Source organism: Gallus gallus, chromosome 17, assembly GCF_016699485.2.
Source record: "Gallus gallus isolate bGalGal1 chromosome 17, bGalGal1.mat.broiler.GRCg7b, whole genome shotgun sequence".
In the NCBI taxonomy this organism is placed as follows: domain Eukaryota; kingdom Metazoa; phylum Chordata; class Aves; order Galliformes; family Phasianidae; genus Gallus; species Gallus gallus.
The window spans coordinates 2,500,962-2,527,078 of NC_052548.1; the positions used below are offsets into that span (position 1 = coordinate 2,500,962).

General features: G+C 48.8%; 1 protein-coding gene across 4 annotated transcripts in view; it reads left to right on the forward strand.

Annotated features, from left to right (window-relative positions):
• Positions 1–26,117, forward strand: part of DDR1 (discoidin domain receptor tyrosine kinase 1) — a 51,455-nt gene that overhangs the window by 12,766 nt on the left and 12,572 nt on the right. For 3 of the 4 annotated variants that reach the window (XM_015279512.4, XM_040649091.2, XM_015279513.3), the window contains exons 2-10: positions 9,605–9,742; positions 13,937–14,039; positions 15,893–16,121; positions 18,176–18,323; positions 18,528–18,633; positions 21,308–21,494; positions 24,172–24,418; positions 25,353–25,445; positions 25,796–25,953. In XM_015279512.4, the coding sequence (XP_015134998.1) occupies positions 9,679–9,742; positions 13,937–14,039; positions 15,893–16,121; positions 18,176–18,323; positions 18,528–18,633; positions 21,308–21,494; positions 24,172–24,418; positions 25,353–25,445; positions 25,796–25,953 (1,335 nt within the window). In that variant the 5' untranslated portion in view covers positions 9,605–9,678. Of the gene's footprint in view, positions 1–829; positions 937–9,604; positions 9,743–13,936; positions 14,040–15,892; positions 16,122–18,175; positions 18,324–18,527; positions 18,634–21,307; positions 21,495–24,171; positions 24,419–25,352; positions 25,446–25,795; positions 25,954–26,117 lie in introns of those variants that run through there. The other variant, NM_001012800.2, reaches the window with a different exon arrangement.

The window sequence follows — 26,117 nt, forward strand, 5'->3', positions numbered from 1 at the left end:
AGGAGCAGTGTGGGGCTGAGTAGTTTTGCTGCCTCTGCAGAACCTCAGCGATGTCACCTGAGTCTGTGATACCATTGAGGGTCCTGTAGTGACCCCCCAAGTGCCACCTGGTATCGAGTTTGATATTATTTCTAAAAGAAAAGGAGGCAAATGCAGGCTCTGCCAGCCTCACTGTGCAGGACACTGCCCCAGGGAGCAGCAGGGCTGTGCTCTGTGCTGGAGGGCCCTCCTGCCCTGCACTCATTGCTGTGCTCTCCTTCCAAGGCAGGCTCCAGCAGCACAGCCCTGGTGACTGAGCAGCTCCCTGTCACCTGTGTGTAATAAGTGACAAGTTACACCTCTGCTTTTTGCCTTCCCCCACGGGCAGCCGGGGCTGGTGAAGGATTTTGAGCCTGTTGCAATGACAGCCGTGTCGTTTCTTCTTCCCGTCCGTGTTAAACAAGAAGGTGCGAGCTGGCAGCGCGGGGCCGGGCCTGGCCTGCCTCTGCGACTACACGGGCCCTGCTTCCTGAGCAGGAGAGCTGCTTTATGTTGTGGTTTCACTAAATGAATTCAAAGCTTGGCCTTCCTCCAGGCTGAGCCCGGGCCGAGTGCCAGCAGAGCAGCCCCTGGGGAGAGCGCTGGAGCGAGGAGGGGCCGGCGGAACAGGGAAGAGCGGAGGAATCCGAGGAGGCAGATCTGCCTCGCGAACGGCGCCCTTCCATCTGCTCGGCCGGCAGTCGCTATAGGAACCGCGCTGATAGAGGCAGGGCCGTCTCTCGGGCCCGTCCGTGCGCGCGGAGGGAGGGAGCGGGGAGGAGTTATCAAGTTTGAACACATCGTGCGTGCTGGTGGAGAGCGGCGAGGAATGTCGGCGGGACGGGCCGGCTCGGGCCGTGGAGCACGGAAGACGCGTTGCGGTCGTTCCCCGCGCTCGGCGGCCCCCGGGCGAGGCAGGTGGGTGGGCGGGCAGGGCGGCCCTTCGCGGCGCTCCGCTCGCAGCCCAGCGGCGGCCCTCGGCCCCGTTCCGTGCCGAAGCGGCGGCGGCGCGGCGGGCTGTGGAGGCGGCCGGGCTGGGAGGCGAAGCTGCGGGCGGAGCGGGCTGTGAGCCCCGCTTTGCTTCCGTGGCTGCGGGGGGATTCGCGGAGCCGGCGCTGGGTTTACAGCCGCTGTGCCCGCAGGAAGGGTTTGGGGCTGCCGGCCTCCCCGCCGCTCCCGATGGCACCCAGCGGCACGTGGGGCCGTGTGAGCTCTGTTGGTGCTGCTGCTCCGCGTCCCGGCAGGGGTTAATTAATCGCGGGGCTTTCCGGCAGCAGCCGCTCCCGATAAGTGCGACTACTTCCCCGTAAACCCCTTCCTTTCAGGTGCTGAGAACTTTCCCAATCAGCCCCGTGCCCACCGGGGAGCCTTGCAGGGTCGCTCTCGGCTCTGCGGGTTTTTATTTAATAGTTTGGCTGAAGTTCCCCCCACTCTTTGTGTGCCGCAGAGGACGACGCGTTCGTGGGTTTCTGTTCTTTTAAACAAGAAGTGGACGGTGCTGCTCTCTGCGAGGAGCTGCTGAAGGCTGCTCAGACGCGGAGCTCCAACCGTGGCACAGAGAAGCGCAGCAGCCGGGCTGCGGGCAGGCAGGGAACAGCCCGAGCTGCAGCACGGAGCTCCTTGCTGCCCTCAATTCCGGGTTTGCTGTTACCTGCTGATACCTGCTGAGGGCATGCAGCCAGCAAACCCCGCCTGTTGCTGCGCGGATGGAGCCGCAGCTGTTCTGACTGTGCGCATCCACTGCCCGCGTTGTACTGAATGAGCCCCGCGTTGCTTTGTGGCAGTGCATCTCGGAGGATGTGTGTGCTGTGCTGTGCTGTGGAATTTCATTCCCTCCATTTTAATTTGCTTTTTTAAATTTCAGTCCAGTACCGAAACGAGGTAAATGGGACCCTCTCTTTGGTACAGACATCGTTGTTTCATATATTTTATTTTTCTCGTGGTTTCCCATATTTCTCATTGCCTCAAACAATCCCGGGACTTGCAGCTTTTCCTACACCTCCCTGCCTTCCCTCATCTTGCTACTTTTGTGATCTCCTCTTTCTGGTTTGTCTTGAAAAAGGTCCCACCAGGCCCTGCCGTGCTGCCTTTCCACGGCTGCGAAATGCTGCGAGGTCTTTCTCAATGTCCTTCGTTTTGCTCTGTTTGTAAACAAACCACTTGGTTTGATTGCTCCAAATACATTGCGGTAAGCAGGGATGCTCTCTGAACTGCCTGCAGTCATGCTGGGTATTTTGCTGGAGCGCTGAGTTAATTAACATCTCATCTCCGTGTGCAAGAAGTTAAACTTCATCTTTTAGAGCTGTACCAGTAAATAGCAAACCCCGCAGAACACACAGCTGCCTCAAAATCCTCGCTGGCTCTGTGGACTTGCAGCAGCGATTCAGCTCACCCCAAAGCATTGCCTCTGTCTGCTCCCATCTTTGCTGGGCGCCTCCCCAATTAAACTTGAAAGGCACTCTGTAGTGAACACAGCTCGTTGAGCAGTGTGTGCAGCTGCATGCAGCCAGGCTTCCCCTGCTCTGCCCTCTGAAGAAGCGAGCCGTGCCGTGGAGCTGCCTGCACCCATGGAATGCAGTTGGTGATAACAACCTGTGCTTGCTGTTGTTGCAGAAGTTTGCTCCAGCTTGGTCTCTGTAAATGCGTGGCACAGCTCGCTTTTCACGTGGGTAAATGTTTTGGGGGAAGACGATGGCAGTGCTGTCACGATGAGGTCAGTGACAGGTGCATGGAGTTTTCTTTTTCTGAATGAAGGGATGTTTTACAAGACCCATAAATGCAGCGTTTGGTAGTGCTAGCATTGCTGCGGCGCTCTGATGTAAACTGGGTTGCCAGCTGAACTAGTAGGAGTTCCAGCGTAGAGTTTGTTTTCCTTTCCACTGAACCATCTCTTAGTGCTTGGCTCCCACCCTCGCACAGCCCAACCAGCAGCTCTCAGCTCAGGGCTGGATGCTCCACGCTGCTCTGCACGTTGTTTGCTTCCCTTCTGCTTTTGCAAAGAGGCTGCTTGGCCTGGACGTCTTTTAAAAAGAATCTGGATGGAGCAATCTGCGTGGAAGTGTAGGTAGGGAGCTGTAACTGGGCTGGGTTTTCTGGAAGGGAGCAATTAATAGAGAGAACTAATTATAACTGAAAAAACACAAGTGTAGCTCAGGGCAGTGAGAAGCACTTTGATCTCCGTGTGGATATGTGTAGATATGCCCTGGCACATCACCCAGCTGGTGGGTCAAGCACCCTGATGGTGGTTTGGATGGGAGGACTCCGAGCTGGTGATGTCTTTGCTGTCCATGTGAGCGCTCCCTTCCCTCATAGCTGTGCTCACACAGCACCGTCCCAGTTTCCATTCGGCCGATCCATGTTTTGTTGATGAGGTTGATTTACAAAGTGCCACCTGATAGCTCCCAAAAATAGAAGCCAGTGGGAGCACGATCTGTGCCGTGCAGCAGAGCTGCTGCCGTACTCCGGCCTCTGTGGGGTGAGCTCTGCTGCTCCGGTTCATCCTCAGGGAAGACAGAGTGCAGTTGAAGCCTGGGAGCTGGGGGAGCCTCAGTATGTGGAGTCTCTTAAGCCCTAGCCAGCCAAAGCCTTGCACTGCTGCTTGAGCTTGGTGCTAACCCTGCTCTGCTCTGCCCAGGAGCTCATCCAGCCTGCACAGCTCTGTGCCTCCGTAACCTGAGCTCCTGAGTGCGACTTTGAGCGCTGTTAAGTAAAAGGTTATGGTGGAGCCCCTTGAGAATGGGGAGGGAGGAAGGTGGTTTAGATTGAGTGCTCTTAATACTCCATCTGTCATCTGTGTGGTTAACATGTCACATAAATGGTTGCTGTGTGAGCCTTGGAGCGGGAGGTGGTGGGTCTGGGAGGAACGTTGTGAGCTCGTAGCTGCTGTGCTTTAAGGATTGTTTAAAGGAAAGAAGTAAACAGCCTCAAAAAAGAGGGGGAAATAAAATACCTGTAGGGAAACACGAGTGTAAGGAATAGAGGAGAGCTGTACGTGTGCCACTGCGGGCTCTGCGTAGGAAGGAAGCCCTGGTAAGGGACAAAGTGATCCCTGTGCTTGGGCAGCAGGAGGAGATGGTCAGAGCCTTCTGTTCGTGCCCATCATGTATTCTGCCATCCCAGCATCGCAGTATGGTGAACTGGATTTCCTTGTCTCTGGCTCTACCTCTCTGTTTTCTATTTTGGCCTGGTTAGCTTGATGGATTGTGTTGCATTTGTTCATTGATGCTTAAATCTGGTTTGTGAGGAAGAGCTCTGAGCAGTTTCCCAAACTGAGGACATCGCATTGCTGTGGAATCGGCCCACAGGCAAGAGGGAAATGCTGGAACATTTGGGTGTCATACTTGCCCAAACCTCCACACTTCTCCTGGGCTGCAGATGAGGCTGCCCTTTGTGCCTGGGGCCGTGAGCTGAGCCTTCTCCACGTGTTGCACTTCCACCACGTGCAGGTGTCTGGGGGATGATTATTTTTATTCCTAAAATCTTCGGGAGTGAGTTGTCACTTTCTTTTCCCCTAACAGCCCCATCAGGTCTTTGGCTGTGCTGTGGAAAGGCTCAGACCCTCACCAGCTTCTTGAGTGCCCCATCACCCACCCACAGGTACACAAAGCACACCAGACCTCCACAGTCTTCTGCCCCAGTCCCCTCTGTGCTGTCCCTGTCCCTACCCCATGTACCACTCTGCAGCACTGTTGGTCACTGAATGAATCCCGTGCACTCTCTACTAGTGGTACATCCCCAAATGCCACCTTGAAGATCACACCGAAGCTGCTCACTTTTTCTAGGCCTTCTTACCTCGTGCATCTTGATGAGCCCCAACCCCTTTCCCTAAAGTCTGGTTGCTGTCACCCACTGCCATGTGGAGTCTGGCCATGCCTTGTGTTGTGCCTTGTGCACTCCTGATGCTGCCATGTGGTTCTGGTCTCCCTGGCCATCTCCTCTTGGTCCCCCATCTCCTCTTGGTCCCCTGCATGAGGACCTCGCTGGCCTGCCCAATTCCCCCTTAGTGTCCAGCATGTTGGTCTTCGGTCTCCGTGGTGCTTGGTCTGTCCTGGTCCCACCTGTTAGTCACACACAGACTTCTCTTTGTGTTACATCCAGCGCTCCTGCAGAGGCTGCTCTTCAGGTTGGCTTATGGGAAAACTTGTCACCTGCTTCTCACAGGGCCCAGTATGCTGTTATGGGGCTGCTGCCATCTGATAGCCCCCTGGTGCTGGGGTGAGTGGCCTTCTTCTCACGCCAGGGATCCTGGTGTAACTTGTGCATTTTCCAATGTAATGGCAGCTGGCTCAGCTAGAAGATAACTGCCTTTCCTTATGACATTTGTCCCTGTGTGCTCTCAGCGTGACGCCAGCTCAGTTGTGAAGGTGGAATCTTTGTTACTGGTAAAGAGGAGCTTATAGGGAGGAGGTGATTCTCTTTCTGCTAAGCATTTTCATCAACACTTTTAGTTTGGTCAGGACTGGGGCTGTGTGGGCTTGTGTGTGCCCCTGAGGTGGACTGTTGGGGTGTCCAATGAATTCTGAGGCGACAGAAGAGCCCCACCATTGTTCTGGAGCCCTCAAAATGGCAATCACACCTGCCTGCCTCCTTCAGGCTTCAGGTACTGCCCCATTTAGCAGCTTTGCTGCTTCCTCCTTGAGTGCCTTTAGGACTGCTAGGATGTAACATCCAGTCATCCTGACCGTTCCTGAACCCCCTCTGGGGTTATTTCAATTCTGGATGGATCCTCCTGTTACACAGCGTGCATTTCTCCCACACCTATGGGCCTTGTCATGACCACGGAGTATCTTGGCACAGTGCTGGGCATCTTTAATGGGATTCCCGCAACAAACCCGAAGTCCCACTCCAAGGTAATGATCTGCAAAGGAACCAGTTAAAACAAATGGCAGTTTCAGTCAAGATCTGGAGAGGCTTGCAAACATGCCAGACCTCCGTAATGGATCTCTGGAGGGAGAATAGTGCCTGGAGGAGCTCCAAGTCCCACCTTCTTCATGCAGATCACTACAGAACAGCTCCCTCCTGTGCTCGCTGTGCTTGCAGGGCACACGGGGAGCTGGGCATGGTGAGCCGTGCTGTGGGAGAGCTGGACTGGGTGTTCAGACACAGTGTCTGCTGGCTATGTTGGGAAAAAAGCTGCCCTCCATTGCATTTCTCAGGGAGTTTTTCAGCAACTAGAATTTTTTTTTTTCCACTCTCACAATGATTGTAACAGGATTTTATTCTCCTGCAGCCAGCTGTTAGCAATTAGCAACTTGATCCATTCAGTCCGAGGACAGAGTTTAACACTTTCTTGCCCCTGTGAGGATGTTGCTAATCCTGTTTGTGCTGGTATGAAGGCACCATAAGCCCAGGGACTAGAATGCAGCTGAAAGAGCTGTGAGGAAAAGTGAATTGTCAACCCAGAAAAGAATCATTAGGAAGATGGTTTCCAAGCAGTTTACACAGAGGCTTGTATTTTGTAGTGTATTCTAGTGTGCTCTAGCGCACTGAAGAGTGCAGTTTGGAAATCAGATCTACTACCAGCTGAGATTTAGCCTCAGCAGAAATCAACATCAGTAGTTGTTCAAACAGCAGTTCCCAGGATGAAGAGCTCCAGAGTGGAGCCGAGGCTCCTCTAAATTATGAGATGAGTGGAAAAACACCCTGGTGTCTTGCTCAAGGCACCGACAGCTGCAGCAGGGCTTGAGGAGATGAGGAGTGATGCTGTTTGCACAGTGGTGGTCCAGGACCAGGAGTTAAGTGTGCTTGGAAGAAAAAATTCAGTGCAGCCTGAACCCAGCTGCTGGGATCCCTACATAGGGCTCATCTGCTGGAAATATTTCTCCACTGCCACATGCAAAGGTGAGGATTCTTCTCACTTAACCGTGGCCATCAGGGTGGGATGAGCCTTGTCTGAGCCAGCTCTTTGTGTTCTCTCTGCTATCCTTGGTGAAGGACGCATCCCGGAAGGATTCATCTTGCTTATTTTGGACCCTCTTTGGGTAAGGGAATGGAAGCAGAGGTCTCTAGGCCAAATGCAGAACCAGCTTTCATAGGCACAGAACTGCAGGCAGGTGAGCTGTACAGCCAGCTCTGAAACTTTCCTAGTCTTTCCTGAGACCAGGCTGGTTGCTGCGGTCTCATGCTCCAGTTTCAGCTTGCTGTTCCCTTAAGACACACTGGTTTTGCATGACCTGCTGAGCTCCACATGCCCCTCAAGTCCTGGGAAAGGCCCTGGTCTGTGGGATAGGATGGGAGAGGCAACCCATGTGCTGTCCCAGCCCATGCTGTTCCTCCTGCACTGGCTGCTGGCTCATGTCAGGAGCTGGCGTGCTGCTCGGGCATCTCTGCATGCCTTCCCTTGCTCTCTCCAGTTCCCTCTTCCCTCTTGTTGTCTCTGATGTACCGATCACTGTGTTCAGGTGGACGTATGACAACGTGGCTAGATGGATGACCGTATAGTAGGTTTGATTTGGGACATGTGATCTTTGGGTAAATGGGCACCAAAATGATGGTGTTTGTTCTGTATCTGGTCAAAATAGATAATTTTGGATGCTGCTATATGTGCTGCGTGTCACATGTATTATATTGCAGGGATAATTGTGGCCATTGGCGTGACTTGAGAGGGTGACACCCTCAGCACAACTCTTGTAAAAATGCAAAGTCCTTATTCTAAGACTTGGTACCTCTCAGTGCCCGTCATTCAGAGAGCCAAGGCGTTTGGATGCTTAAAATCACATTTGGGATTGCTGTGATTTCTTTTTTTTTTGCCTCAGCAGGGGGCTCTTGTCCTCACCTAGCAGCAGGCAGTGTCTGTTTCAGTGCTCTTTGGCTGTTAACCCTGGTTGACTTACAGAGGACCTTTGCGGAGTGTTGTGGTGGGGGCTGCCCTGTGTCTCTGCAGATATCTCATCCTTTCCTGCTTGCCAGGCTGTCCTCCTGTTTTGAAGGGGGTGATGAGGATGTGGAGCATCTGTGTGCTTGTCCTCTGCCAGCTGAGGACTCCTGTACAGTTGGCAGCTGTTAAACCTCCAGCTGAGATCCCACCTGGGAGATGTCTCCAAGTTGCTGTTCGCCTGCCAGGACCCCCTCAGGACCTGGCAGCTCTGTTACTGTGTGGGGACACACATGGGGGGAGGAGCATCCCCAGCCCAGGCTGCACCCACAGGGCACCCCATTGCTCCTCCAAGCAGTCCTCTGCTGTGTCTCCATCTCCCTTGCAGTTGTGAGGCTTTTGCCTCTTGCTCATGCTGTCGCGTTGCTGGGCACAGCACCCATCATTAATTCCCCCTCCTACACCACATTTGGCTTTCCCAGGAAGGCCCCTAGGTCGTTTTTTCAGGCTCAGAGCCATTCTCTCTGATGGAGTGAATCCAGCAAGGACAATGGCCAGTAGCAAATCCTTAGTAAGGAGAATAAAAACAGGGCAAGCCTCAGTGATTCTAACCCTGATTTAGCTCCTGGGTGTCTAGCAATGTGCAGCTGGGGGATTTCCCGAGCCAAAGGCTTTACCTTCAGGTCTAGGAACCAGTGGTGTGTCTTTGTTGTGAATAAAGCCAATTGTTTTGGTATCCATGGCAACTTTAGGCTGTGACTTGTGCAGCTCAGTTATGTGGGTGGGAAGAACAGTCTTTTGTTAGCAATCTCTGAGCTAATGGCATCTGATGCTCTGCCATTCCTAAATGTGTATATGCACTGACATGGTGATGATCTCTTCCTTTCCTTAACAAATCCTAACATTCCATTTTTGCTTTTTTAATATCACTCTGAGGATTCTTCAGCAAATACTCCTTGGCTCTGGCAACTTTTAATTTATTGGTTTGTTCTGTTTTCTTCTATTCTAACGTTTCAGTTCTCTAAAGCAGGATGGGAAAGTCTTGCAGGATGGGAACCTCCGGAGTTGGTTTGTAATGAATGTGGACACAAAGAATCAATGTAACCTCACTGATAACACCTTAAGGAACACGAGGTCACACTATGGCTTTCCACTGAGATTGCCAGAGTTTAAGCCCTTTGCTATTTTCCTCATTTCCAAACAGGAAATTAAGCGTACTTGCCTGTGTGAGTGCACGCGCTGCGTTGGCAGCAATGTGGACATGAAGGGAGAGATCATTTTCACCTTGGTTTGGACATTTACCTCCAGATTGTGTGACAAATACGGGGTATTTGGGGGTAAACAGTTGGTGTGGATAGAAATGTGTATCTGAGTTCAGCACTACATGGGGAGCCTGGCTGGGCCATCTAGGTTGGCTGTAGCAGCAGCTCCTGTACTTGTTAATATAACGGGGATAGTGATTAATAAATGGAGGAGTGATTGCTTTCGTTAGTCTTGTTTAAGAGCAGTTGTTGGGTATGTCTGTGTAGTAGGTTGTGGAGCTGAGCTGCATTACACTGTCAGCTCTAGAAATGGCACAGGTAGCCAGGCAGTATTAACCCATCAGTTTGCCCCTGGTCAGGAGATGGATTGGGGCAGGACTGAGGTCAGGGCACTTCTGAAGGCACATACTGCCCAACCCATCACGAGGCATGGCAGTATAGCATGCTAACACAGCAGCACGGCCGTCCTGCCTTTGGAGGGCTCTCATCTTCTCTTTGCTTTGTGTTTCAGAAATGTAGATCGCAGCTGCTGCCTGTGAAGGACTCGTGCCCATCTGAGCCTGCGCAGCGTCTCTGACTGCTACCATGATCTTCTGCATACTGCTGCTGGCCTCCCTGCCTGAGCCATCTGGCTCCGAAGTCAACCCTGGTAGGGAGCTGCCAGACTGGGCTCCAATCTCCCACTTCCCCTGTCTTCATTCTCAGCCTTTCTTTGCCTTTCATGGTGAACACGTGTAAATGTAATGACTGGGCATAAACATAATTGCTAATGTAGTTCCTGATGGCCTGCCTCTATGCTGAGGTGGATGGTGTACTTTGTGCTGCTGGTGTACAACATCTGACAGTTTCGGGAGGGCTCAGGCACGTGGATTTATTCCTTGCAGTGCTTTCAGCAGGACTGTGTGGAGTTCTGGTTCTCTCTTCATTGCTTTGGCTGTGCAACCTGCAGAACAAACCTGTAGGCTGGCTCAGAGATGCTTTGCTCACTGTGGAAAGCCAGCTACCAGTTAGCAAAGCATAAACAGCAGTTCTGCAGCCAGCAAAGGGGATTCTGGAGAGAGATGTGGAAGGGAACATTTAGAAACCATACCTGGCACAAAGCTAGGCTGTAGGCAGGAGTACAAGCCTATGAGTCCCCGTGGAGGGAATGACCTCTTATCCTGCAGCACTGAGCAAGTCACTAGTCTGAGTGATTAACAAGATAATGATCTGCAGTATATTGCAAAAATCACCATAATAAGGTGGCTGCTGCTGGAGACAGTCTGAAATGAATTAGTCTAATCTGTGTCCAGATTGGCCCAAGGTGTGGTGAGCCAGCAGAGCTGCCCTGGAGGGGCTTGTTGTGTCTGGCTGTGTTTGAAGCACTGTGACTGGGTTTGGCTCTGACACTGCTGTCCCTTGTAGATGTTTGCAGCAGTTTGAGTTTGTGCTGCAGCCACACAGATGTGAAGTGAGGCCTGTGGGGGAGCTCAGCAGGTATTTATATGGCTGTTCCCAGTGCCCAGCTCTGAACAAGGGTTGCCAGCTGGTTCTGATTGTTTTCCCTGTACTTCCACTACATTTAACAATCACATGCAAATTGCTTTAGGTGGTGGTAAGTACATAAATTACATGTAGGAAAAGCTGTCTTCAGTGCAGGACCTTGGCTGTGAGTACAAGGCTGTAATACCACCCTCCAGCAGTAATTTTATCCAAGGAGAAGTGAACTTCTAGCTTTGCTAGGACTTCTGAGTTTGGCTTCCTGCAGAAGCTTTGCTTTCTTAGCTCCTCTAGCTGTTAAGCTGCATCTGTCTCAAGGGCAGTGCCCTGTTCCCATCCATACACGTGGCCCAGTTGATGCTCCTTGGCTGTAATGCCCACTGATTGTCTTGGTCTGAGCTGCTCCAGGAGCAGTCTGAAGCACCTCCATAGCCTGGCTGCAGCATTGCCTGTAAGCAGTGCAGGTGCCCCCTGAACCAAAGGGGCTGCTTTGTGGACGATGCCAGGCCTGTGTGGGAAGGATCCTGTATTAGTCCTTTTGCCCAGCATCAGATGTTTGACCTCACTGTGAGAGATGTGATAGACCCTCCTATCTACATGGCAGGGGTGTGTGTCCTGGGGTGCACAATGAAGAACTGGTGAAGTCTGTGCAGGGGTCCTGGCTGGGTGGTAGACCCCAGGTGGGCTTTTAGCACAAAAGGACTTGCTTTTTGGTGAGAGCTTTCTGCTGCTGTGAATCACAGCCGTGTTCAGAGCGCATTCCTCAATGCCAGGGCTGCTCTGGTTTCTCTGCTCACTGTATGTCATTGTTTCAGGGAACGCTGTTAACCTTTAGCAAAAATGTGACCAGACAGGACTCCCACTGCAGGATCACAAGAACGCTTTCTGCTTTCAGGTGATAATTCTGCCCTTTTGGGAACTCTTTAGATACCCCCAAGTCAGCAGTGTAATAACTTTCCAGTTACTGGAATATCCAGCAATAGGTCAAGTTGCACTGATCTGTTGATGGGACAGGTAAGGGTAAAGACATATGAGGCCCGTTTGGTTTACTAAGCTTACTGGTCAGTATCAGAACAGGCGTACAGCTCTGCAGTGTGGCTTTCCCCCAGCAGTCTCTGCTCATTGCAGTCTGCTGCTTCAGAGCTTTCTGTGCAAGCACTTGTGTGTGTCCATTTGGTAGCCATTGGTGCTGTTGGATCTGTGTCTGTGCCTAGCTGGTGTCTGAGGCCATGTGAACCTGTGGCATTCATCGAGTGTTTAATAGGTTAAGGATGGATATGTTGATGCTTTGTTTTTGAGCACAACTACCTAATCCTCAGCTACTTTGATTGCGTAAAGTAATTGTTCAGTACATAAATCATCTTTGCCATGCTTTAGTAATCTCTTCTGTAATGAGGCTGTTGACCTTTCCTTGTGCATAATATGCTGCATTCTCTACCTTTTGATAGGAAAGGAAGTAATGGCTGTATTCCATGTATGACCATGAACACAGACAGTTGTGTAGTGGTGTTTTCTAGTTTTTATATACTTTGCCATAGTGCTAATTTGCTTTTTGACTTTACTTGCACTCAGCGTTCAGGTGTTTGTACTGTGAACAGTTTGTTTTGGTGGTAACAGGTGGGTTTCGTACTTCTGCCTTTTCTCTTCCAGGATTTACCAACAACTGTTCTGCTTTTAATTGTTTCATGATTTAATCCCAAATAACGACACAACTCTTTCTCATCTGCATTGATGTCAATCTGACAAAAATATCTTACTTGCCTGTTTTGAATACTGAGCCTTAATGAATACGTTAATACTTTTCCGAAGCATCTCTAATATTTCACAACATTCAAAACATGACATCAGGCAGAAGAGCTTGGCCAGCAGAGACTTGTAAGCTGTGTCTGCGCTGTCCGTGGTGTGCTGGGCTGTGGTGAGCTTGCAGAGCCCTGTGGCTTCAGGCTGTTGTCTGTACTCCTTGGAGGTACCAAGTCTGAGCTCTTACCTGGAGAGAGATGCTTGCTTCACTTACAGATACAGGTAGTCACAGACCAACGTGAGCACTTTGGACTTTTGGTGAGCACGTGGACTTAGCTCAATTCGCTCTAACCTGCAGTGACACAGAAGTGTCAGTGCTATGGAAGACAGAGTCAAAGGCTTTGCCGAAGTCTAGGTAGACTGTATCCACAGCCTTTCCCTCATCCACTAGGTGGGTGACTTGATCATAGATGGAGATCAGGTTGGTCAGGCAGGACCTGCTTGTCATGAACCCAGTGCTGGCTGGGCCTGCTCCCTTGCTTGTCCTTTGTGTGCTGTGTGATTGCACTCAAGATGAACTGCTCCATGATATTCCCAGGTACTGAAGTCAGGCTGACAGTCCTCTAGTGCCTGGACCCTCCTTCTGACCCTTCTCGTAGATGGCCATTGTGTTGGTAGGTCTGCAGTTGTCTGGGACCTCCCCAGTTGACCAGGACTGCTGAGAAATGATGGACAGGGGCTTGGCAATCACTTCTCCCAGCTCCCTCAGCACCCTCAGGTGAATCCCATCCACTCCCATGGACTTGTGGCAGTCCAGGTGGAATAGCAGGTTGCTAATTCCCTCCTGAATTGCTGGAGTTGATTCTGCTCCTCATATCTGTCTTTTAGCTCAGGGGTTGAGTACCCTGAGGATAACTCGTCTGACTATTACAGAAAGAAGTAAAGAAGGCGTCAAAAATTTCAGCCTCTTCTTCCTTCTCAGTAATAATGTTCTACTGCATCCAATAAACGACAGAGATTCTCCTTGACCCTCCTTTTGCTGTTAACATATTTGTAAAAACATTTTTTATTATCTTTAACAGTGGTTACCAGATTTAATTCTAGCCTACCAGCCTCACTCCGATCCCTGGCATGCTACCCTTGGGTTCATCTCTAGCAAGCCTTGTTTTATCCTTTTACCCCCTTCAAACTGAGTCTGAAGCCATCTCAGTGAGCCCTGCCAACTCCTGGGCTGGAATGCTTTTCCCCCTTTGAGACTGGTGGGCCCCATCTGTTGCCATTGGGCTCAGTGTTGAATTAACTGCCCTGTGATCAAAAAAATAGTTGCTATACATTTCATTGTAGAGTAGGTCCATACAATCAGTAATGCTAGTGTGATTTTGGGTTTCTTGTTCTTTGTAAAGCTTTTGTCTTGCCAGGACTCTGCTGAATGATACTGAGTGTATTTCATTACTTACAATTTTAGTTTATTGCAATTACAAAGCATTTCATTCTTTTTATTTGTGTTCTCGATTTTATCATTGCCATCTTTATTCCCTAGGCGTGGCAGCCTTTTAATTAAACTTGTCTGTTGATCTCAAAAGAGTTGGTATTGATTTTTGCTTGCTTTGGTTCCTATTTTCAGCTACATGCCGTTACCCTCTGGGAATGCATGAGGGCACGATACGGGATGAAGACATCACTGCTTCCAGCCAGTGGTATGATTCCACAGGACCCCAGTATGCACGGTAGGCTACTGTATGGCAAAATACATAATTTTGATTTTCTTTTGAAGTTATCCAGTACGTGATTGAGGAAAATATTTTTGTTTAGCTTCACTGTTAAAGAAACTCATTCTTGCAACACACAAAACTGTGATTCAATGTTAAGAATTTTCCCCATGAAGTGGTGAGATGTCAGACACGTACCCAGGGAAGTGGCCATGTCTCAGTGTTTGGAGCAGTTCAGGATTTGGCTGTTCAGGGCTTCAGGCAGCACAGCGTAGCGTTGGATTGAGCCCTGCAGTGAGCAGGAGATTGGACTGGACTTCCAGGGGTTGCTTCCAACACTGATCTTCCAATGGATTTGGACCTTAAAAGTCAGCTTGGGACAGCGCCCCGGGGACTCTTGCAGAGTGTTTGAAACTAAATTGTAGGAAATCACTTACGAGGATGGACTTTTCAACAGCATCCTGTTGAACAAATGGGCTGTGTCCACTTGGACCCAAAAATATGGAAAATGTAGAGTTGAGGGGTTGTAAAAAAGCAGTTTGAGGATTTTATTTCAAGGTCAAGCAATACTAATGTGTTTCTCATGAGCTTGGCTCTTCATTTTTGTTGTTTCCTTTACCTCAAGGCTGATATTTTCAAAATATTTACAAATCTGACTTTCCTTAGAATTGTTTGTTATGATGATGTCAAACATTCTTATAGTTTCTATGCAACTCAGATTTGAATTTCAAGTCAGCTACAATGCTTTATTTATATTTATACTATTTTGGCTTACTCCCAGTTCTGCAAATATGTGGGGCATCACTTACCATCTGCTACCAGAATCTGCTTGCCAGGGCAGCTGAGTGTCCACAGGGTGAAGACATAAAGACGTCCCCAGCTGACTTTGTTAGAGCTGTCTTTCTCTTGCCACTGCCTTGACCTTTAGTGTCCCCTGGGTACTTCTTTCCTTGGTACACAGGGGTTGGCTACACTCATTAATTCCATCAATTAGAGCTGAGATTGCTGTCAGAATGACAAGAACACTTCAAGGGCTTCCTGTTCACTAGGAAATCTCTGTTGCTGAAGGGACTGCACAGTCTTCTTGTATCCACATTAGAAACACTCACCACCTGCTGGCTTGCACAGCCAAACTCAGAGAAGTCTAGGTAAGGCACTGCTGCCTTTAGTGGCTCCACCTGCTGATGGGTCCTTTCCAGCTTGGGATATTCTATGGTTATATGGTTCTATTGCTGGAGCGCTCTTCTTGGTGTGCAGTGTCCGAGGATTAAAAACCTGAATTTTTGATACTACAGTGTTTACCTTCTAAGCACAGAGTTCCACATCATGTAGCTAGTAGTGTCATGCACAAGCAAGTCTGATGAATGAAGGAGCTGTGACAGATACTTTGAGATGACACAGAATAATTTGTAGATGGGCAGAGCTTTCTTTCTTAAATGTATATTAAGATTACTCCTCTCTGTGCTTAATACAGCTGTAGGGAGGAGGTTGAACAGAGTTCCCTGTGTGAGATGTAGGAGAAGTATGCACTTTCTAGGCACGATGCTAAAAAGCAGGCAGTGCACCATGTCAGTCTGAGTAGCTCAGTTGTTTCTGAGCAGCATTATATTATTGCTTCTGGGACAGAAATTACTTTTAATGGTTACAGAGAGGTATCTAAAACAAAGGGGGCTGCCCTGAGCAGAGAAAACCTGGCTACAGGACTCTGGGAAGTCTCAAAAGTCAGTCCGAAAGGGAGAGGTTTTTGATGGCTAGCTGTCAGCTCTCACTGATACCCTCCTTTCACTCAATTCTCAGTTTCAAGGTGTCTCCTAAGCTACTGGGGAGGATGGTCCTTGGAAGTGAAATCTTTTCATGTGTGTTTTCCCCAGGTTACAAAGGGAAGAGGGGGATGGAGCCTGGTGCCCAGCTGGCTTGCTGCAACCAGAAGATGTACAGTTCCTCCAAATTGACCTGCATAAGCTCTTTTTCATCACCTTGATTGGGACTCAGGGACGACATGCCCGTGCCACAGGCAAAGAATTTGCCCGTGCTTATCGAATTGACTACAGCCGCAACGGAGAGCGCTGGATCTCCTGGAAGGATCGTCAGGGCAGGAAGGTGAGTACAGGTACTGAGTTGTGGAGCATGCAAAGTACAAGAGGGTTAAGATGCTGTCCCCTTGTCTCTGACACCAGTTAGGGATGGTGCTCTCCTTTAGCACTGCTGTTGCAAGATTGTGAAGTTCTGGACCCACAGTAGTATCTAGCATCAGCCGTGCACCATGGTATGCCTGCAGTACTGCTTCATTCCCGGTGCTTTTGGGAGCACTGATCAGCATCAGCAGTGGCTAAGGCTGGAGACAGATGCTGAGTTTCTCCACACACAGCTTATTGCTGAATTTGCTCAACAATAATGGCAGTTTGTGGAGGTGTTAGACAAAATCCATCTCATCTTTTGCCTTATGGAATGGTAAAAATGTCTGTTTTTCCATTATGGAGCTGGTGCAGAGGTACCTTTTTTTCTGAGACTGGGAGGTGGCTGAAGCTTTCTCCCTCTCACCAGGATTCTTCAAGACTGGCTGCAATGCCATGGCAGAATTTTTACAGATACCTCTTAAGGAGGAAAATTAATCCAATTGCAGTGTAAGTGAAATTCTGCCATATGTTGTCTCCTGTTGGGTCTCATCTCCTATCAGCAAGGTAAGGTGTGGTGGATCCAACTTAGATGGCTTCTAGATTTCCTATGCTAGGTCATCTGAGAGCTGAAGGGGTTCATCACTGTCTCCTGGTTCCTGAATTCAGGGATTAGCTATGTCCCTAATTCACTGGAGAAAGTCATGGGTGTTTCTCATAGGAAGAGGCTGCCAATTAAAAGCCTGTTGAGGAGCCTGAAGAAGATGCAGAAATGAGCTTTTTGACTGTTCTTCTTTACCAAAGATGGAACGGTTCAGTTGGAAGGGACCTACAAAGATGGTCAAAACCACACCTCTCTGGGGCTAACCAAAAGTCAAAGCATGTTATTGAGGTCATTATCCAAATGGCTGTTGAACGCATTTGCCCTTGTTGAATTTCATGTCACCAGTGATCACACAATGGTCCAATCTACCTAGATCCTGCTGCAGGGTCTCTCATCCCTTGAGTCACCTTCTGGATTTTTGGTCAGCTGCTGGGACTGTGCAGATCTGTAGACCTTTACAGCAAGGTGCAGGAAGCTTTCACAGCTGACCCAGTGCAATTGAGCAGACGATGTGACCTCTCTCCATTTTAGCAGCCTTTCTGTGCTATTCATCTTCCATCATCTTCAGAGAGATACAGTCTTGTGAGTGGCTTCCTTCTGCAGTATGACATGACCTTTGAGTTCTCAGTGCACTCCTAAGCCACAGTCTGTGCTGATGTGAAGAGGAATCCAACTTTCTGCTCCCCCATCTTTTTAATTGTCAGCACACCACCAGTTGCAGTCCACGTGGTCTTTTGAACAACCTCTGCTTCCATCCTTCCAAGAGTAACGATGTCAGAAGTGTTCTTATTTTGTCTCCATAGGTGCAGGTCCTTTCAGAAATCTTAGATGCTTTGTGTCCATCACTGGGAGGTTGACAGTTCAGCTATTTCCACACGCTGACTGTCAACATAAGCAGTAGACTGTTCCCAGAGCTGCAGTGAAGCTGAGAGGAAGGTGAAAGTCCCTGACACATCAGGTTGTACTTCAGTGGTGTTTGTGGCAGTGCTGCTTGCGCTTCCATCCACCAGGCACTGCAGCACCTCTGAAATTTTGTTGTCTTGTGCAGCATTTCATAGAAGAAGGGTATCAGGACACTCCACAAGGTAATTAATGATGAGGGCAGGTGCTCCGTTATTTGCTGTTTGAGTATGCACAGAGGATTGCTTGAAGAAAGAGAGGTTATGTACAAGTAACCAAAGATCTCTGCAGCATGTGGTCCACATATATGTTCACCTTGCACCTACCTTTCTCCTCTCCATCATAGTCCTGCCTGGTAGGGGTCTGCAGCGGGCAGGAAGAGAAGTGGCAGCGCCCTTCACCCTGTCAACCATGCAGCAGGCAGGAGGAGGGGAGCAGCAGCAGCCAACCATACTGCTGTCATACGCTGTCTTACACTGGGATGCAGCCACACCACTGTGCACATGGAGTTACTGATAAGGACTTCTATTTTCCAGGTAATACAAGGCAACATTGATACGTATGATGTGGTCTTGAAAGATCTCCGGCCTCCCATCATTGCTCGCTTCATCCGGGTCATTCCTGTGACGGAGCTGCCCATGACTGTCTGCATGAGGGTAGAGCTCTATGGCTGTGTCTGGTACGGTAAGTAGCTGTTGTCTGTCACTGCAAAGTAGTCCTCACATCACACTGAGCGGGGCTCACCTGTGGCCCTGTACAAGCAGAGGGAATTCCAGACCAACAGGACTGCTTCTGTTGGTCCCCATCACAAATAAAAGGGTCGTGTGGACAGAGATAATGGAAGGCGGCTGCTGCTGTGTTTCTGAGGTGTATGGCCTTCTTTTTTAGATGGTTTGGCATCCTATAGCATCCCCGAAGGAGGGACAATAGCGGCTCCTGGCTTTCCCATCGTTTATCTGAATGACTCGACCTATGATGGCTACCAGGAGCGCAGGTGGGAGAAGTCGTCCTGTTTTCTCTCAGTCATTCTGCCACTTATCTCTTCTTTCTTACTTACCTCGTCACTAATATCTCGTATCCCAAACACTTCTTTGGTGAGACCTCCCTAGCTGCGAGCTATCCTCCTAATACTCCAAAGCATGTGCTATTTCAGTGGCTTCACTCCAGGCCCTTTGACATGCTGTTAGTTCCTGGTTTAGAGGAGGACGTGGGCTCATGACATAACAGGTTCGTTCTTCTCAGATGGCAAAGGCTGTCAGGAAACAAGTTTTATTTATTACTGGAAGTTGTCAGTGCTTCTCTTCAAAGAAAAGAGTGTCATTACACAGCTCACCTTGTCTTTGTTCGTGGCTTCCATCTCTGCGTGCTGTGATGGGATGGTCCTGATGTATTTAGTTGCCTTAAAGCCCTCATCACTCTTGGTGTCTAATGTTGACCATGTCCATTGTACTAATTGCTTTGTTGGGTCAGGTGTAGCTTTAAGCTGTTTTTTGGTACTGCAGATCGTAAGGTGCTGCTATTCTTTGTTGCCCCAGTTTGGAGTTGGAGATCTGGCTGGACCTTTGGGCTGCACAGTTCCAGTGTCACTGGGGCAGATGAAGATCCTTCTCTATTCGGTTGCCTCTGTTGCTTATGCAGGCTGCATTTCAAACTGTTGCAGGAGGTTTCCAGGGTAAACTGGGCGTACAAGAAAGTACACAGCAGCTGAACACTATGCCTGCACTCAATACCTGTGAGTTCCTGGGCAGATTTGAGATATTCTGTTTGAAAAAGTCCTGATGGGCTTGAAACAATTCGGAAAACTGCATCACTCTCCGTGGGAAGCTTTAAGTCAGCAGAGGCAGCACTGCCAACGTGGTATGAGGGGAGGCTGATTGTACTCACTGTAGAGATTTCTTGGGTATGATGCTTTTCCAATTTGGAATAAAAACAAAACAAAAAACACCTTAAAATAACTGGATTTTGAGAACTCATTGCAAGACCCATTAATTTTTCACATAATTGAGATTCATTAGGTAGGGTGGCACGTTCCTTACATTGAGGCAGTTCTGGTTTATGTAACAGTTGAAATTTAGTTTGGAAAGAGTTCACTAACAGTCTGAATCTGAAATACTAAATAACTGAGTGAACTTGTAGGCACTGTGTGACCGCTCCATGTGCTGTAGATTTGAGCATCTTTAAAAGACATGAAACCTTTTAGTACTTGAGTATGGATGTCCTCTTGGGGCTGCATATCCCTGCTTGTGCAGGAGTGGGCCTAATAAGTGACCCAGCAGTGACTTTTCAGTGACTTGCTGTCATAACTTAAGGTGCTTTTATTCTAAGCCCAATTGCATTTGTCATCAGCTTCTTTGATTTTTTTTTTTTTTTTTACCTGAAGTTCTTTATACTTGGAGGTGATTTTTGTAAAGTTGTGTTCTATCGTGCTGAAGGTTGAAATATGGGAAGACAAAGTACGTTCTTAGTGCTTGAAAGATGTAGTGGGATACCAGGTACCTGTGTCTTAGGTTAATATCCGCTGCTTTCAAACTGCGTTGGTATAGTGGGGGTTGGATATAGAAGAAAAAAGGAGGATTATGTGGTCAGAAAGAAGCAGGTGCTACACTTAGAAGTCCAGTGCTAGCTTAGAGAGCTGAGTTTGCTGGGGAATGTCAGGAAGCTTCAGATGCAGACACAAAGCTCGCTATGCTAAGCAAGGAGTCTTCGGAGCTGGCTAAACTTAAGCTTGTGTGCTTTACTGGCCTGGAAGGGAGTCCCCCTTGTCCAACTGTTAACCTGCTTTGGAGTCCACAAGGCATGTGTACCTGTGCAAATCCCTCTGATCAGAGGACTCACCTGAAATGGGCTTTGGGACCTCCAGCATATGTAGCAGCAGCCCAGGTGACAAAGACTTCCTAGAGGAGCTGAACCAAACAAGTCCAGGGAATAAGCTTGGGCACTAATACCGCTGAACTGTTTGCTCTTTCCTTGCTGTAGACTGAGGGATGTTCCAGGGATGACTCCCAGAGGGCACATAGGTCAGAAATGTACCACATGTGGCATCTTTTACTCTACACAGCTTTCCAGCACTGACCTGGTGGGCTCTGCACTCACAGATAGGAAGTGGAACAAGACAGGGGTCTGGGAGAAGAGTCTGATCAGCCTTGCCCATGGAACTGATAATGCTCTCCTCTAGCACAAGCAACGGTGCCAAAAATAACCCCAGTTAGAACTGACTGAGCTGCCCAGGGTCTCACTGCTCTTTTTTCTGCTTTTCTGTGCCCTCCTGCAAACCTTTCCCCACTGGTTTCCCCAGGGTGGGGTGGAGCAGTGTGCCTCCACACAGCTGTGCTAAAATGCTGCCCTGCAGTTTGCTGTTTGGGAACCTTGCAGTATCACTTTCTGTAGTCTCCGTTCTTGTTGTTGAGACGCTCTGCTCAAAGCTCGGCTTTGCTGTCGGTGTCAGTGCAAAAACTCCTGCCTCCTCCAAGGCAGGGAAAGGCTTTAAAATCCCAGCTTGAACAGAACAAACGGGCTGTTGCCCAATTGTAGGAAATGAGGTTTTTGTCCACGATGCATTAAGAACAAAACAAAGGATTGTGTTCCCAGTGCCGGCCGAAGGACACGAGTGCTTTCACATGGGAGCTGTCTGGGTGCTCATCTGTGTAACTGTGCTTCTTCCTGGCCAGGCACTTGTATGGCGGTCTAGGCCAGCTGACGGACGGCGTGCTGGGGCTGGACGACTTCACACAGAGCCACCAGTACCGCGTGTGGCCGGGCTATGACTACGTGGGCTGGAAGAACGAGAGCTTCAGCACGGGCTTCGTTGAAATGGAATTTCAGTTTGACCGACCGCGGAATTTCACCTCCATGAAGGTATTGGGTGTTGTCCTCCTCCTGCAGCCTTGGGGTGGGCTTTGGCTCAGCGTGCTCCCAGGCTCCTCCTTCAGGGATTGGAGCTTGGTGATCCCTGAGGTCCCTTCAGCTCAAGCCGTTCTGTGATTTGGGCTGCCACCAAAGCTGGAGGATGTAATGTGCCTGACAGCAGAAGTCAGCAGAGGGACATTTGTGCGTAGCATCATCCCAGGTTTGCTGATGCAGGGCAGCGTGTGCCTCTCTGGATCTAAGACACTGACAGTATTTGGCTCAAATGACCAGAGAAATAACACCCAGAGCAGTGCTTAGGCAGCCCCTGTGGGCAGTTAAGATGGATTTAGGATGCAGGCTGCTCAGTGTCTAAGGTCTGTGTGACCCTCGGAGGAAAGGAACGTGTTTTTGTTTCCGTTTTTGATGAAAAACTTCTCTAGAGGCCTCAGTCTATGCTTGTGCTCTGGGAAATTACTTACACAGAGGAGAAGGATGACCTGAACTTTTTAATTCTGTAGTAAATAGGATCTTCTAAAAAAGGTCAGTGGCTTTTCTTGTACGGATCTCAAATGAAGGAGAACCCACCACATCCTTCAGTAAATTGTTTTGGTGGTTACATACCCTGGTTTTATTTTGTCTATTTTTAACTTGCAACCATTGGCTCCTAGCCTGCTTTGGCTGGCCAAAAGTAGGAATCTCGCCTTCTCAGAAACTTTCCTGCTTCTATACTGTGGTTAAATCATGTTCTTAATCACTGCTTCAGTAAACTACGTTGGCTGAACTTCTCAGTGCCTTCCCTATGAGATCTAGGATCACTTTCATAGCTATCTTCCAGTCCTTTCTTTGTCTGCCAGTATTCCTTTGGAGGTATAGAGACTGGATGCAGGGTTTCCATCAAACTGCATAAAATAATGGTACTAATTTCCTGGCTTTGGATAATTCCTCTTTGTTTATCAATCTTGTGATCATATTAGTCCTCTTAGCCAAAGGATAGGGAGCCAATGTTCATTAAGACTTTGGTATCGTGCTGAAAGTTGGTTCAAAGTTATTGGCTTCCAGTGCAGAAAGAATTACTTAGGTTTTGTTCCTGAGTTCACTGTCTTGCAATGAGTCAGTCCAGAGGAACACGTTCCTCCTAGGAAAACACCTGGAGAAGAATGGTTTGTCCTTCATGTTTTTGTTTTTTTTAAGGCTTACTGGCCGAATTTTGATCCAGTGAATGTTATTCATGAGCTCATATTATGCTAATTGGAACAAGTGTTCTAATGCCTCTTAAAAGCCTGTCATGCAAACACAGCCATCCTGATCAACCAAATAAATAAGCACATAAAAATAGCTACTTCATCTAGTGTTTCATTGTAAAACTGTATTCATCAGCATAGATTATTCCTCATTCCTTGTTAACTGTGACCTGTTTCAGCTTTGCATTTCACACAGACTTGGTGGTCTGTAAATACCTCTCTCTGTGTCACATCTTGATACCTTTCCGCTTTATTCCACTCTTCTGAACTTCCCCACTATCCAAGGAAGTCCTGAAAATAAATGTTAGCAAATATTGCAGCTGCATTGCAAACTACTTAGGCTTGCACATTATAAAATTGGACTTCAGTAGGTGGTGTTTGGAATAGAAAGTGTCTCTGTATCGGTCCAAGATGTGAACATATCCAACTCCTGTCCAAATATGGCACAAACTGTGTATTGCAGATGTCAGGCTTTCCTGCCTTGTTATGGATGACTGTATCTCCATATTGAATAATGTTGTCTAAGCTTCATCTGTTCTTAATTATGCTCAACTACCCTTCTTTTGTCGTCTTCCTTCTCACCAGGCCTGTTGTCCTCATTACTGCTTCACTGCTATTCACTGCAAGATCTCAGAGGTCATGCAATTAATAGGGTTCAGAGCTGCATGGAGTTTGGAAAGGGCTGCTGTCACAGTTGCTAATACTCCAGAGTTGTTAGGAAATGATTTCTGGAGTTGCTGAGGGAGGGTTGGACCACTGTGGCTATGAAAACAGAGGTGTAGGGTGAGAGACACCACACTCTTCAGGGTTCACCTTATTCCTTTGGTCCCCAGTCATTGGGTACAGTGCCAGAATACCTTGGTCCTGATCTTCAGGATGTCTTTGCTTTAGTGGGATGTTAACTTGGCAGCATAGTGATGGCTGTTTAAATTCTAGCATCAGTGCCTATGCTAATGGTGCCATTGCAGCAGGCAGGACTGAGCTACCAGGAGAGGATGATGATGAACGTGGGCTTACGTGGCAGTGTAAAGAAAACAGACCCTCAGTTATCTTCAGAACTGCTGCTGTATGATGGGAGACTTTCTGCCTGAGGTCACATGTATTGCTTGGTTGTTGTTTGGAAGACATTACTTAAACTGTGGAAGCTGGAAGGTTTCCAAAAGAGGTTAGGGCCTGGGTACAGTTCTCTTTTCCCTTGTAGGGTCTGTGATCAAGGAGAGTTGGTGCGTGAGGCTTTAGGTTGCACAAGGCTTCTTGGGTTATTTTTTTATGGGCTTTTTGGAGACTGATAGAATTTGGCTATTATTGTATCATTTATTCTGGGTTCAGAGTATTCGTACAAGAGATGTTAGAAACAGAACACCTTCAGGAACAGAAATCCCTTAGGCCTCATTTGTTTTTATTTCAATAACTGTTCCTCTTTCCTGCCACGCTCTCCTTGCCAGGTGCATTGCAACAACATGTTTTCCAAGGGGGTGAAGATCTTCCAGAAGGTGGAGTGTCTGTTCAAACCACGCCTGATTGCAGACTGGGAGCCTGAACCCGTTGGTGTGGCGACAGTCCTGGATGACAAAAATCCCAGTGCTAGGTTTGTGACTGTCCCCCTCAACCAGCATGTGGGTAAAGCCATGCTGTGCCGCTTCTACTTTGCTGACACCTGGATGATGATCAGCGAGATCTCCTTTCAGTCAGGTGAGTGTTCCTACAGTCAGACAGATCTTGGGAAGGGTGAGGAGAGGAGGGATGGTGTGGAGGTGCAGGATGTGGGGTTAATGTGAGCGTAGGGCCCTGTGGGGCTGCGCGGTGGGGAGGAGGTAGCAGAGAGTTGGAAGGGCAATGCATGGGCAGGAAAGTCAGGTCTACAGAGGATGCTTTTCAAGCTGTTAATGATGCAGGAATGCACATGCACAACTGGGGTAACCAGAAATTAAAGTGTGGGGCGTTTCTTTTTAAGGCAGTTGTGTGCTGTTCGTGGGGTCAGGTTTATATATTAAAAACAAAGAAAAAACCCATAGCAGCCTGAAACTTTTGTTGTAACTGTGCAGCAGAAGTCAGTACCAGGGGGTGCTTTGAAAGGTTCTGGGAGGGAGTGGGCAGAACCTTGAAGAAAGCAGCCATCACTGGTGTACAAAGGCTGTGGCTCCAGCTTTCTGCTCTAAGGTTCCCTTGTCAGGGAATACACATGGGGAAGGAAAGCTCCAATTGCAGCTTTTGCTTATCTTGCTGATAGCAGCCCCTGCTGGCTGCCTTCCCTGTTACACATGGCACTAGGCAGGCTCTTGGTCCAGCTTGGTGCGATGATTCTGCTCATCATGCTAAAAGAAGAAGAAAGATGATGGGTGCAAAAAGGCCTTTGCTTCAGTACCAGCTTTCTGGCCAGGCTCAGGGAAGGATATTGCATGCACTGGCAGTTTGCTGCGGTTAGGAAGTACAGGCTGCTCCATGGAAAGGCTGTGCAGGCTCTGCTCACTCCTGCCAGGCACGCTGGGATGTTCAGCTCGGGATCTGCTATGTGGGTGTCAGCCCAGGCTCATCAGGAAGGCAGAGGTTGTGCTTGGGATTGCACTGACTGCTGGCAGGAGCAAAGAGATTTTGTTGGACTGATGTTTTCATTCCCGTCCCACAGACATGGAGAGTGTAAATCCTATTTTGGTTACGGCAGCCACAAGCACTACAGATGCCCTGGAAACGGCGTACAACGTTACTGAGGGGACGTGGGGTAAGGGCTTCTGTCACTGAGTTGTGTCAAGGGCTCGAGGGTTGGGGGGTTTCAGTGACATCCTAGTTGTTGTGTTCTCTCCCTCTTTGGAGATCTGGGTATGGCCTGGTTGTTGCCCTCATACACAGGGCTACAGCTTACAGTCCTCCAAGCCTCAGCTATGTCTTCTGCTGACTAGGCTGACCAGGACAAAGTGGGAGCACAGCTGATGTTAATACTCAAGAAGCTGCCTAAGATCTTTTCTGTACTAATCTGTAGGAAGGGGCATGATCTCATGGAAGTTAGCCAGCATGTGTAACAGCCTGTGCTTTACTGATGGCAGGCTGTTCTTACTTCCTCTCTGTTTGCAGAAACCACATCTTCTGTAACGAGCACCTGGATAGGAGAGAAGGCAGATGACTCCAATACCTCCATCCTTGTGGGCTGCCTTGTGGCTATTATTCTTCTACTCCTGTTGATTATAATCATTATTCTTTGGAAGCAATATGTTCAAAAAAGGCTGGAAAAGGTAATAAATACAGTGGGGCTATTTTGTAGGCACAAGGTCAGATCTAAGAATTAACCCTAAAGAGCTCTGGATTCTGTGGAAAGCACAGGGTTTCCCCTGCTCCATCTAGCAGCTAAAACGCTGGTCCCTCAGCAGGGGAGGGTGCAGGCCCTCTCCAAGATGTT